Source organism: Ovis canadensis, chromosome 2, assembly GCF_042477335.2.
Source record: "Ovis canadensis isolate MfBH-ARS-UI-01 breed Bighorn chromosome 2, ARS-UI_OviCan_v2, whole genome shotgun sequence".
NCBI lineage: Eukaryota > Metazoa > Chordata > Mammalia > Artiodactyla > Bovidae > Ovis > Ovis canadensis.
In genome coordinates this window covers 2,638,329-2,651,695 of record NC_091246.1, presented here as the reverse complement: position 1 = coordinate 2,651,695, position 13,367 = coordinate 2,638,329, and the positions used below count along the sequence as shown (strand labels likewise).

Sequence of the window (13,367 nt, the reverse complement as noted above, 5' to 3'; positions counted from 1 at the left end):
GAAGGAATGATGCTAAAGCTGAAACTCCAGTACTTTGGCCACCTCATGTGAAGAGATGACTCATTGGAAAAGACTCTGATGTTGGGAGGGATTGGGGGCAGGAGGAGAAGGGGACGACAGAGGATGAGATGGCTGGATGGCATCACGGACTCGATGGACGTGAGTCTGAGTGAACTCCGGGAGATGGTGATGGACAGGGAGGCCTGGTGTGCTGCAGTTCATGGGGTTGCAAAGAGTGGGACACTACTGAGCGGCTGAACTGAACTGAATTGATTGGCTTGAAGAACCCAGGGACAAAGTATAGCGCAGCCACCACAGTGGAAAAATGAAGGAGCTCCAAGTTGTGTATAAACTTTGCTCCAACCTGGCCAACCCTTGAATTATGCACAGCACAGTCTCCAAGCATCGTAGCTAAGGTTAAAAGAACTGGACTGAGATTTCAAAATTTGGGATTGATTAAGTGCAATCCAAATGAAAGCTCTTCAGAGGACTGCAATAGAGTCCAGAGTCTCTGTATCATTTTGTTAAAAAAGCCCAAACTAGCCCAAATGCACTCATCTCACAAGCTAGCAAAGTAATGCTCAAAATTCTCCAAGCCAGGCTTCAACAATGCATGAACCATGAACTTACAGATGTTCAAGCCAGTTTTAGAAAAGGCAGAAGAATCAGAGATCAAATTGCCAACATCCACTAGATCATCAAAACAGCAAAAGAGTTCCAGAAAAACATTTATTTCTGCTTTACTGACTATGCCAAAGCCTTTGACTGTGTGGATCACAATAAACTGGAGAATTCTGAAAGAGATGGGAATCCCAGACCACCTGACCTGCCTCTTGAGAAATCTGTATGCAGGTCAGGAAGCAACAGTTAGAACTGGGCATGGAACAACAGACTGATTTCAAATAGGAAAAGGAGTACAAGGCTGTATATTGTCACCTTACTTATTTAACTTGTATGCAGAGTGCATCATGAGAAACACTGGGCTGGAAGAAGCACAAGCTGGAATCAAGATTGCCGGGAGAAATATCAAGAACCTCAGATGTGCAGATGACACCACCCTGATGGCAGAAAGTGAAGAAGAACTAAAGAGCCTCTTGATGAAAGTGAAAGAGGAGAGTGAAAAAGTTGGCTTAAAGCTCAACATTCAGAAAACGAAGATCATGGCATCTGGCCCCATCATTTCATGGGAAATAGATGGGGAAACAGTGTCAGACTTTATTTTTGGGGCTCCAAAATCACTGCAGATGGTGATTGCAGCCATGAAATTAAAAGACGGTTACTCCTTGGAAGAAAAGTTATGACCAACCTAGACAGCATATTCAAAAGCAGAGACATTACTTTGCCAACAAAGGTCTGTCTAGTCAAGGCTATGGTTTTTCCAGTAGTCATGCATGGATGTGAGAGTTGGACTGTGAAGAAAGCTGAGTGCTGAATAATTGATACTTTTGAATTATGGTGTTGGAGAAGACTCTTGAGAGTCCCTTGGACTGCAAGGAGATCCAACCAGTCCATCCTAAAGGAAATCAGTCCAGAATATTCATTGGAAGGACTGATGCTGAAGCTGAAACTCCAATAGTTTGCCCACCTGATGCAAAGACCCTGCTTCTGGGAAAGATTGAAGGCAGGAGGAGAAGGGGACAACAGAGGATGAGATGATTGGATGGCATCACTGACTCAATGGACATAAGTTTGAGTAAACTCTGGGAGTTGGTGATGGACAGGGAGGCCTGGTAGTGCTGCAGTCCATGGAGTCGCAAAGAGTCAGACACGACTGAGGGACTGAACTGAACTGAAAAGAGCCCAAGTGTCAGTGCAAAGTTACTAGGTGTAAACAGATAGGGAAATGTGATCTGCACACAAGTAGAAAGGTGATTAACCAGTAGTTAACCCAACATATTGTGGATGTTCTTGTTTCTTGTTTCTTGTTTCAATGTGATGAAGAATGCATTGACAATTTAAAAAAGAAATAAAACATGGCAATACCATGAGACGCGTGACACTTAAATACCGCCTGGTTATAATCACAGCATCGCTGCTTGTGTGGATCCGTGAGCAGTAGTGCAAGCAGTGAAAGGGCCCCACGTGGTCTGTGTCACGGCTGCTAAGCTCTGCTACGGGCAACACACACCGATGCGCGCAGCTTTAAACTTATTCATGGACACTGAGAGCTGGATTCCATATAATTCTGATGTGCCATGCCATATGCTCCTTTCACCTCCCACCCACCACCCCCAAACTTGTAGAGATGTGAAAAACATTCTCAGCTTATCCACCCTAGAAGAGGAGGGAGCAGGCCAGTTTTGGCCCACAGGGCATAGATTGCTGACCCCTGACCTACCGCATGAAGCAAAAGAATGAAGAGATGTAAAATATTCAATATCGTAAGCAGGTCAGTTTCCCTTACAGTCCATTCAGTCACTCAGTCGTGTCTGACTCTTTGCGGCCCCATGAAGTGCAGCACATCAGGCTTCCCTGTCCATCACCAACTCTCAGAGCTTGCTCAGACTCATGTCCATCGAGTTGGTGATGCCATCCAACCATCTCATCCTCTGCCATCCCCTTCTCCTCCTGCCTTCGATCTTTCCCAGCCAGCATCAGTTTCCCTTACAGTAATTTGTAAATTCAGCATGTGCCTGCTAAGTCATTTCAGTTGTGTCCAACTCTTTGTGACCCTATGGATGGTAGGGGCCGGGCTCCTCTCTCCATGGGATTCTCTCTCCATGCCCTCCTCCAGGGGACCTTCCTGACTCAGGGATCAAACCCGAGTCTCTTAAGTCTCCTACACTGGCAGGCAAGTTCTTTACCTCTGGCACCACCTGGGAAGCCCAAATTCAGGATGATACCTATCAAAACCCGAGTACATTTTTAACTAGATCAGCAAGCAATTACTTGACACTTAGAATCTTATAATCAAAAAACTTAAAATAATTCAATTCCGGTGTATATACGTATTTTTGTGTATCAGAGTATGATTAATTGAGGGAAAACATTCAAGCTTAAAGCATATAACTTTATGAGAGTGGAATGGAAATATAAGTTCACAGATAAAAGGAATGGTATATAATCTGTTGTTAATGAGCTTATTTGGGTATTTTAAAATGGATTGTTATGGTATTTAGGTTCTGCTCTATAAAAGTTTGATATAATAGTTTTATTTTTAAAATATAAATACTTAAGTGTTTCCAAAGATATAGATTTGCATATTCTTTGAATTTATGCTGAAAATTTTTAGATGCCAATTTAAAAACGTGCCAACAGGGTACATTTTTTTTCTGAAAAAGATTTTAGGGAGGTATAAGCAAAATTTTTGGAGACCACTGGAATACTTATATCTAAGAATGAAATCACAGCTTTTTTTTTTAATAAAGTGAGATTTTCAGACTGCATTGAGTTCCTGTATAAAGTCCTGTGACTGTGATTTTTCAAGTGAAATCAGTCAGCCTAGTACATAATTTTGTTTAGAAATGTGTTGGGAAAAAGAAGACGAATGGTGGATCTGACAAGGCTGGAGTTTTTCACAGAGTAAACCCAGAGCAAAAGAAGGTAAAGGGGGCTGGTATGTTTTTAACCAGTGAGATTACAATGATGGCTTCTGAATTCTAACCCGAATGAGGAGTGAAGGAAAGGCTTTAGCATGAGAGGGCTGCTGCTGCTAAGTCGCTTCAGTCGTGTCTGACTCTGTGAGACCCCATAGACAGCAGCACACCAAGCTCCCCCTGTCCTTGGGATTCTCTAGGCAAGAACACTGGAATGGGGTTCCATTTCCTTCTCCAATGCATGAAAGTGAAAAGTGAAAGTAAAGTCACTCAGTCGTGTCAGACTCTTAGTGACCCCATGGACTGCAGCCCACCAGGCTCCCCCGTCCCTGGGATTCTCCAGGCAAGAACACTGGAGTGGGTTGCCATTTCCTTCTCCGATGCATGAAAGTGAAAAGTGAAAGTGAAGTGGCTCAGTCGTGTCTGGCTCTTAGCGACCCCATGGACTGCAGCCTTCCAGGCTCCTCCATCCATGGGATTTTCCAGGCAAGAGGACTGAGTGGGGTGCCATCGCCTTCTCCTGAGAGGGCTAATGAAGAATAAATGGTATTGAAGTCAGTGAGTTGGAAGTCTCAGCAATGCTGTTGCTGTAGAACTGTAGCTACGAAATATCAAGGTTCATGAGTCAGAAGGACAGGCGGGAGGTCGTGGTCCATAGGTGAGATGTTTGAAATAAAGTTTTCCAAGGGGGAGGCAAGATGCAAAGTGAAGAGTGTGAATGGCCGAAAGAGGACAGGAAAGGGTTGTTAGAGGCAAAATCAGGAAACTCAAAGTCCAGGCTGATGGATGAACCAAACGTGAGCCTGCGCAGCATGCCGACTATCTCAAGGACCGTGTTCTTCATCAACGGGAACTGTATGAATGATTTTAACTTTTCTTCTTCCCTTCACTGAGTTTTTATTTTTTGTGTGTACATGGTAATTCCATTAATAGAATTCTCAGAAGACTAGGGACATCTTCATTTTTTCCCCATTTATTGAACGTACCATAAATATTTACTTACCTGAATCCCAGATGTTCTATAGTTGTAAACAGTTCCACTCAGTTGGATCTGTTCCCCTCGTACAACAGAATATGGTATATTCATTTCCAGGAAGACGCTTTTGAACACCTTTGCTTTCAGAGTATTAGCCACACATATACCTTCAGCCCCAGTAAAAGCAAAGTTGAGGTGAATTAGGAAATTCTCATAATACCTTATCAGTACTAAAATGTTTCAGATTTGCTTTGCTTCAAGGAAAAATGAATGCTAGATCATGTTTTTTCTCTGCCTTGTTATCCCTATGGATTTTTCCTTGAATTTTCTATGCACTGATTTTTAAAAACTGGGCTATAATTGACATGTAACATTATAGTAGCTTCAGGTGTACAGCAGAGTGATTTGATATTTGTATACATTGTAAATGATCACCCCAATAAGTCTAGTTAACATCCACCACCATATGTAATTACACAACGTTTTTCTTGTGGTGAGATAGTTTAAGGTCTATTCTTATATCATTGATCTTCGTTCAATAATTACTGGTATTAACAGAAAACTGTGTTTGTCCAAAACATATTTAATTCTATTTAAGGAGTGAGAATGATTACTAACTGAAGCACCAAATCTCCTTTTTAGATACTCATTACAGGTTCCATTTAACAGGCATGAAATTTTGGTTGTGGAAGCCAAGATTTATAAGAACACAAAACAGAAAGCAAACCAACAAGCCAGGCCTGAAGTTATTTGTAAAGAGTCTGCACTAAATCACCACAAAAGGGGACTAGTCCAGGAGGGAAATCCTGTATCTCTCATACCACTCCACCTTCTAGTCACTGAGAATAAAACAAGAAAAATGGGGGCTTCACCTCCGTCTTTACAAAATGATGACTAATTGGAGAACAAAAGAGGAGACTGATACAGGCCGAGATGTGAGCTTATCTAAGCCTCCTGGTAATACACTATAAACAGACTTTAAGAAACGGCACCACTTAAGTTCTGGATAAACTAAAAAGACAGTAATTTTTAAAAAACCCTGCGTTTTTGCCAAATCAGATCACTCTTCACGTAAATATATAACTTCAATTTGCTTACCACTGTTTGAAATTCCAACACCTTGAACTTCCCAGGTAGTTAGAGAATCAGGCAGCACAAACTGCAGTTGGCTTCTGAAAGTTAAAATGTTGATATTCAGATACAGTGGGACACTTACTAACCAAAGCTGTCAACTTGCAGAATTTCTGCCTCACATACTTTAGAAGAAGGAAATCACATCAGAAATCATCTTCCTTTAGAAGAAGGAAATCACGCCAGAACAAAATCACATCAGGTCTTAAGGAGAGATCAAGCAAGGAAAATATATCCAGTAACTCTTATACTCGTTCCATACGTTTACGTATTTTACTGGGATGATGAGAATTCAAACTTGGAAGGATACCTTTGAAACACTGCAAACTCAAAACATACAGTTCAAAGAAAAAATTATGTTTATCATCTTGTTGTTTAGTTGCTAAGTCGCGTCTCCCTCTTTTGTGTGACCCCATGAACTGTTTATTGCGTAGTGTGTTCTAAAATAGGGAAGCAAACTACTAATGTATCTTAAAACTGCCCATAACAAAGCTGACATAACTAAAAATTTCTGATGAAGATCAAGCTTGTACTCATTCAACAAACAACGATTGTGCATCAAGTTTGTATCAAGCATAGCACTAAATACCGAGTATACAGGACTCGCTGATGCCGTTCTGCTCTCCAGTGGTTAGTTCACAGTCTATATTCAGTAAATAAATTGTACCGATAAGACAGAAAAAGTTCAGAGGCAGTGCGCATGGATTCAACACATTTGTTTTAGCGCCTCTGCAAGCTGGACCCTGTGCCAGGTATTGGATATAAAACTGGTCTGAATTTAGTCCTTGCTCTGGAAGTATTTACATTTTAACGTGATAGGTAGTTATTAGACTGCGTGATATGTGTAACAGGGTTCATTGAAGGGGTAATACATCCAATCATTAGGTGGGAACAGTGGTAGAAAGGCTTTTGAAGGGACATGCAAGGCAAGGGGCAATGTCAGACGAAGTGGACGACACTGAGGAGGAGGAATCTGCGGGACAAGGGTGGAGACCGGGGGACCCAGAAGAAATCGGATGTCAGGCCCTGGACTCACTGCCTTGATTGCTCCTTGGAAAGTCTGTGCTTTGAGATCCTGTCCACCCCAACTCCTGGCCACCTGAGGAGGGGTGACCTGCAGGGAAGCAGCACTGTTTTCAGTGCCGGGTACAGAGTAGGCATTCCATAAACAAGTGCTGAATAAGGACTTTAACAGGAAAAGAACCTTTCTCCCCATTAATCAATGTTTGCTTTGTAGTTACAGATATTTCAGGATGAAAACAGCTGTGTAATACAGCATAGAGCACACAGTTGTGCTTGGCAAAGACTAACTGAAATGGAACGAAGCTGAATGGAATAGTACCCTTCTTCCCCAGGAGTTGATCTTGTCGTGGAACTAATTCTCAGACAAATCACATGTAAAAAAAAAAAAAAAAGTAAAATTTGACCCAGTGGTGGTATGATCTTAACTCCTAAATAAACTGTTGGGAAATGGGTAGCTTCCAGATTTTTGGTTATATTTTCCGTATTTTTCAGAGGAATGTCAAAGAAATATAATACCTTTTCGGAACATGATGAACTTCCCATAGCCAGCTTTCTGGAAAATAGCTTCTTATTTCTGGTTTGGTTACTGGTAAAAGAGACTTTACATCTAGGGGGGAAAGTATATATGATTATGGAAAAACAGCAAAAATTCTACCTAGGGCTGAATTTTTAAATGTAGACATTAATCAATAGCTTAAGTATTTCTGAAAGGTCAATGAAACATTTTGTTTAGCAGTTTCAAAATAAAACAATAAAGGCCTACTAGGATTTCTCCACTAGTAGCGCTGACAAAATGAATAAAGCATAAAAATATATTTAATAACTTTTTTCCTAAATTGCTAAATGTTTCATGTTCTGAAAATTGTACAAAATACTAATTAGTCTATAAAGTCTAATATAAAGTAAAGTAAACCCCTATAAAGTAAATCCCTATCTATTGCAGGGATTTTCCTGGTGGTCCAGTGGCTACGACTCTGGGCTCCCGATGCAGGGGCCCTGGGTTTGACCCCTGGTCAGGGAACTAAACCCCACAGGCCACAACTAAGGCCCAGTGCAGCCAAATAAATAAGTAAAAGTTTAAAAGTTATTTACATTTAAAAATCACAACAATTGTTATTGTTTCATAAAATAAGGAAGTTTATGCGATTCTTTGCCTTACCGCAGACATTTATTTATATTTCCTTTAATAAAAATGAGCAGAATCTCTGCTTATGTCCAAGATGTTCTGATACGGACTAGAGTTACTTCTCTGCCTTAAAAAAACTAGAAACCAGACACAACAGCTTGCTTTCAGATATTAGAGCATAAGTGAGCCAGATCAGGGATCCCTCAGGGAAGGGAGATAGATTAGGTAAACCCCCAAATTATCCAGGTTTACTGTCTGGAGGCAGTTTACAGGCTTCAGAGCAGAGAGAGAAACCCAAACAGACCCTGGCAGAGTTGCAACACCAGGCGTGAGATTTGGGAGGCTAAGCTGTCAAGAACAAGGAACAGAGAGGCTGAATTCCAGCAACTGATGCCAACCCAGATGATTAGAGTTGAAAAACTGGACCATGAGAAATGGATTTGCACTAGATTGTTCATAAAAAATACCGCACATAATAAGCAAAAATCTGAAAACAACCTACATATATCTAATGACTTGGTTTCAACAAATGGCCACAAGAGTTTATTTCTGCAGAAATATATCCACTCAGAACAATAACATTTAAGACATACTGTTAAGCAAAACAATCAAACAGGATCTATCCTGTTTTTGTTTTGACTGTATATGAATGAACTGAAAGTCCTAAAAGTTCTGGAAACCTGTTAATTCTGAAGATGTATATGGTGGTTTCAATTGAAATAAGATTTCAACTTTTATGTAAGTACATTTAACTTTATGCTACACTTTGAAATCTTTTGCTATATTTGGTCAGTATAGGTACAAACAGGATTTTAATGGTTGTAATATCATAGAATCATGAAATTTTAGAACTCAAAGGCATATTAGATGTCATCTGGCCCAAGTTTCTTGCTTTAAAAATGAGGAGAGTGAGGCTCAGAGAGGATGAAAAATCATTTACGTTTATAGACTGAGTCAGCTTCAGACTCGCCTGGGTGTTGACTAAGGGCGAGAGCACTCTGCTCTATACCGTATTCACCTCTTCTGATTCCCGAAAGTGACAACAATTTTTTTTCTGAAGAGCATTTACAAGTTATCTTTTCTACTTTCCATTTTAAGCAGAGCATGAACACCGCCTTTTTTGGCAGCATAAAGTTACATCAAATTTTTCATATTTTCCGATAGAAAATGCCAAACTTACGGAGCCTTCCTAGTTGGATATTTTTGTAAGTCTTGTTAGCCCGGAACTCGCTTGCGATGGCACAACATTCCTTGAATGCTTTGATACATATGGGGCCTTTCTTAATCCGAGCGGCTCGCTGCTCACAGTTTTCATCATCGTTCCGATGGGCTCCGTCATAACAACATTTCTTCACATTTATGTGTTTGTATTTAGCGGCTGAAACGATCATAATTCAAATGCCCTTGATCATGCACAGAGTCAAACATCTCAGGCTTAGAACGGCTCTCGAGGGATGCCCGGTTTCTGCTGCCACAGGGTCCCTGGCCCACAACAATCGAGGCTGGTGGGCTGCCCGGCCTCCTTGTGGAACTGCCATAGGAAGAGTGTGGCCTCATAAAGTAGTCCCTTGTCCATTCTGATTCTCACTAAATGTTTATGGGCTTCCTGCAACTCACCTAAGTGCTGTCTTTTGAAACGAGCACCTTGGATTCAGCACCCTTTTGAATAAAGCAAGTTAATCTGAGAAGTCTGCAAAATATTTGAAGATAGTCATCACTATTCAAGTATGTTCTTCAAGCTAAATATCCCATTTTTTTCAAATGTTTCTTGTAGTTTGTACACCTTAATCAATGGCATCATCCTTCATCATAAATGCTTGGATTGACCAATATCTCTCTTTTGGTATCATTAAAACTCAGAGTGAAAGCCAGGATTAAAATGACGTATAAAAATGCAAAGTATTCTTGTTTTGCTATAAACACCCTTATTGTTTGAGCTCAGGTCACTGGCTCCGGGTTCAGCGTTCTTTCTACTGTATCATTGCCAATTATCATATCTCTGTTTAAATAATACTTAACAATAATTTCTATTGGGCTTATTCCTCCCAATAATCCAACCGACTCTTAAGTAGTAAATGTATGCAAGAAGAGATAGACATCTAGGTATATCTCGGAGTTAATTAAACCATGGATTTTGTTAGAATAAAATGGAAGAATGTAATTTTAGTCCCTAGATGAAGTTTGCAGAGAGGAATATTTGTAACAAATAAAAGTTAATCTTTTATATTTTAAAGGTAGAAATAACAAAGACTTATTTCCCTTAGCTTAGGGTTATGGCAAATGAACTACTGGATTTGTTTAGATGAATCTTTCTGAGGGAGATGCGCTACATGTCTGTATATCGCTCCCTTTCCACCCATTCATCTGGACGAGGAGAAATTACATGATGTTCAGGTTTCTCCAGCTTTTGAATTACATGATCATAACCTTTTGACAATCACACGAAATCTTAATAATACCTTCTTCCTCTATCTTCTTTTTCAGCATTCTCTTTGGCCTGAGAATTTCCTTACAAGGTTCATCTGTTTTAAAAAGATAAAGAAAAAAAGGAGGGGGAAAAGAGATAAAAATCTCAAAAAACACAAAATTCCAAGAAATTATTTTTTTTTAAAACATTCACATAACTCATTCAACAAATACTGAGAACCTGGTTTTGACCAAGCTCTGTACACTACACATCCCAGTGTGACTTGTTTTCGGAGGGGCCCACGATCTGTTGTTACACAGTTTGACTTGTTTGATCTGAGTTTGGTTTTAGATCCTATAACCTTTGTGATCCACTCATTACAGGGAAATACCTGAGCCCTTAGGAGTGAGCCAAGTTTTTGTTAGGTATGCTATTTTAATTATTTTCTGTGCTTATATTATTATAAGTAATAGTATCAAGCGTAATTATGAACAGTTTTAAAACCACAGGAAGAAAACGATTAAGGTGTGGTCCTTGCCCGTAAAGAATTCCCAGTGCAGTGACCGAAACAAGATGGGTCACTAAGTTTAAGGCCAGATAGTGGAGTTGGTGATGGACAGGGAGGCCTGGCGTGCTGCGGTTCCTGGGGTCACAAAGAGTCAGACACGACTGAGCGACTGAACTGAACTGAACTGAGTGATGTACTTCTATTGAATTACTTATAAATAGACCTAGTCCCTATAGTAGTCCTCCTATTAAAGGAGAGGAAGTGATCGATTCTATACGAGGAAGAGCTTGCACAGAGGAGATGAGTCGTCCACTAGCTTCTGCAGGCTGATGAAAGGGAGAGCAGTCCTAATGAGGAAAAGTCAAAGACGTAACACAGGCTAGTGCCACCCATAACTACACTTGGTTCTCTGTGGCATAAACGTAAGGTCCCGTAGAGTGGGATGAGAAACAGCTGCAAAGAGCTGGGGAGAAGATCACGGAGGGTCTGGAGCATTACAGAAAAGAGTTTGTACTTTATCTTGAAGGCTAATGAAACCATTTGTACAGAGGAGTTACCCAGTCATGTCACCATAAGATCAGTGTAGCGAATTATTCTGGAGGAGGGACAACAATGAAGTCTGGGAGGCAAACTGTTCACGTAAATTTCAGTAACCAGTTTGAAGAGTAAACAAGAATTGGTGTTTTTTACCGTCTTCTCGGGTGTGATCTGCGTTTGCGTTGGTGAGGAAGGTGAGTCCGGCTAGATAGAACACGTCTGCATTGTCACGGCCACCACCTGCCCCGCAGCCCAGGTCACTCGTCTCTAAAGTTTGAAATACCTGTTCAGAGGTACTTAGTTAATTTAGTAATTCTTAGCACGCTTCCTAAAAGGCGAAATAGTAAGCCTAATCAGATACGGAAATCATTCCTCTGAAAAACTAAAGGTACAAACTGTTATATGAGCCTAACAAATCTGGGAAATGCACGGGCCTATCATTTATCAAATGGCCAAAGACCGAATTTCCCGACTTCCTTCCTTTAGTTTGTTCTTAAAAATACATGCCTATTCAAAATTAAATCAGGAACTAAGTTTCAAGCTTCGATGAGACGATGCCTCGAAATCGACCATGCTGTTTCGTACGTAGAGTGCATACTGTAATCAATATAATGTCCAAAAGAGGATAAATGAGTGCACGTGTAAGTGAATCAACAAGCTAGCTTTTGAATCACTGAAAGATTAAAAAAAAAAATCAGCGGATTCTCTCGTATTTTGGGAAAGAGGGCTCTAGGTTCTAAGTGAACGAGAATTTGTTTGGGGGAAGGCTTTTCCCAGTTTTAATTTTGACCCCAAATAGTTTTCCTTTCTGAATATGTTTAACTTAATAGTTTCTCAGTTCTTTCTTCCTTCTTCAAAGAAACTCAAGTCTAGAAAATTGTAGCAGAGCACAGGGGAGGTAAGGGCTTCCCTGGGGGCTCAGCTGGTAAAGAACCCGCCTGCAATGTGGGAGACCTGGGTTCAGTCCCTGGGTTGGGAAGACCCCCTGGAGAAGGGAAAGGCTACCCACTCCAGTGTTCTGGCCTAGAGAATTCTGAGGACTGTATAGTCCATGGGGTGGCAAAGAGTCGGACACGACTGAACAACCGTTACTTCTCATAGGGGAGGTAAATGGGAACATAGAGGAGAAGAGTCTGCCTGCAATGCAGGAGACCCTGGTTCGATTCTTGGGTTGGGAAGATCCCCTGGGGAAAGGATAGGCTATCCACTCCAGTATTCTTATGCTTCCCTTGCGGCTTAGCTGGTAAAGAATTCGCCTGCAATGCAGGAGACTTGGGTTTGATCCCTGGGTTGGGAAGATCCTCTGGAGAAGGAAAAGGCCACCCACTCCAGTACTCTGGCCTGGAGAATCCCATGGGCTGTATAGTCCATGGGGTCACAAAGAGTCAGACGTGACTCAGCAATTTTCACTTTCACTTTCAGAGTAAATGAATAATTTTCAGATTCTTCTGGGCCACAGATTTTAATGAGTAAAAAAAAGGAAACAAAAGCAAAAATCCCCCAGAGCTTGCCTATTCATTCTTCCTTGGTGCTGCTACTGTAAAGTCCCCTGCTCCCAAATCTCCAAACCCTACCAATCAGTGGTACTCTGGCCCCATGAATGTCACTACTATCACGATCATATGCTTTTAAAGTGCTTAACTCCATACTTGGAAAAGTGAAAAAGGACAGACCTGGGCTTTGGAGACTAGCATGATGGCTTACCTTCCTAAGAGCCCCTGTTCTGAGAAGACTGTGTCAGCAGAAAAGCAAGTCTAGTCCGCATTTAGTTCTTTCCCCACCACTCACCCTAATGGCCCATTCGTGAAGCACTGCCTCGGGCCACCCCAGTAACGAACGTCACACACTACTTAACTCTTTCCAGGGGCCTCTTGGCTGTCCTTTGCACCCCATATATAGCACTGTCCACCGCTGTCAAAGCCACCCAGGAATCCAGCTCAGTTTCCATAGTAAGAGATACACGTTGGCCAGGGGAATACGTATCTGTCCTTGGAGACAGATGAACCTAAAGGTCATTTGGAAAAGAAAATAATCATTTGTACGACACAAAACTTCACAGATAGCTGCATTTACAGCCCCTTTATTCAGGAGAAAATCTGACTGGGACTTGTAACTTGTGGCTT

General features: G+C 41.1%; 1 protein-coding gene across 2 annotated transcripts in view; it reads right to left on the bottom strand.

Moving 5' to 3' along the window:
* Window positions 1-13,367, bottom strand: part of C5 (complement C5) — a 91,850-nt gene that overhangs the window by 45,220 nt on the left and 33,263 nt on the right. For both annotated transcript variants that reach the window (XM_069575264.1, XM_069575263.1), the window contains 7 exons: window positions 13,100-13,249; window positions 11,398-11,527; window positions 10,252-10,314; window positions 8,973-9,170; window positions 7,183-7,273; window positions 5,611-5,684; window positions 4,540-4,679 (listed from right to left, as the gene is read on the bottom strand). In XM_069575264.1, coding sequence (XP_069431365.1) covers window positions 4,540-4,679; window positions 5,611-5,684; window positions 7,183-7,273; window positions 8,973-9,170; window positions 10,252-10,314; window positions 11,398-11,527; window positions 13,100-13,249 — 846 coding nt within the window. The remainder of the gene's footprint in view (window positions 1-4,539; window positions 4,680-5,610; window positions 5,685-7,182; window positions 7,274-8,972; window positions 9,171-10,251; window positions 10,315-11,397; window positions 11,528-13,099; window positions 13,250-13,367) is intronic.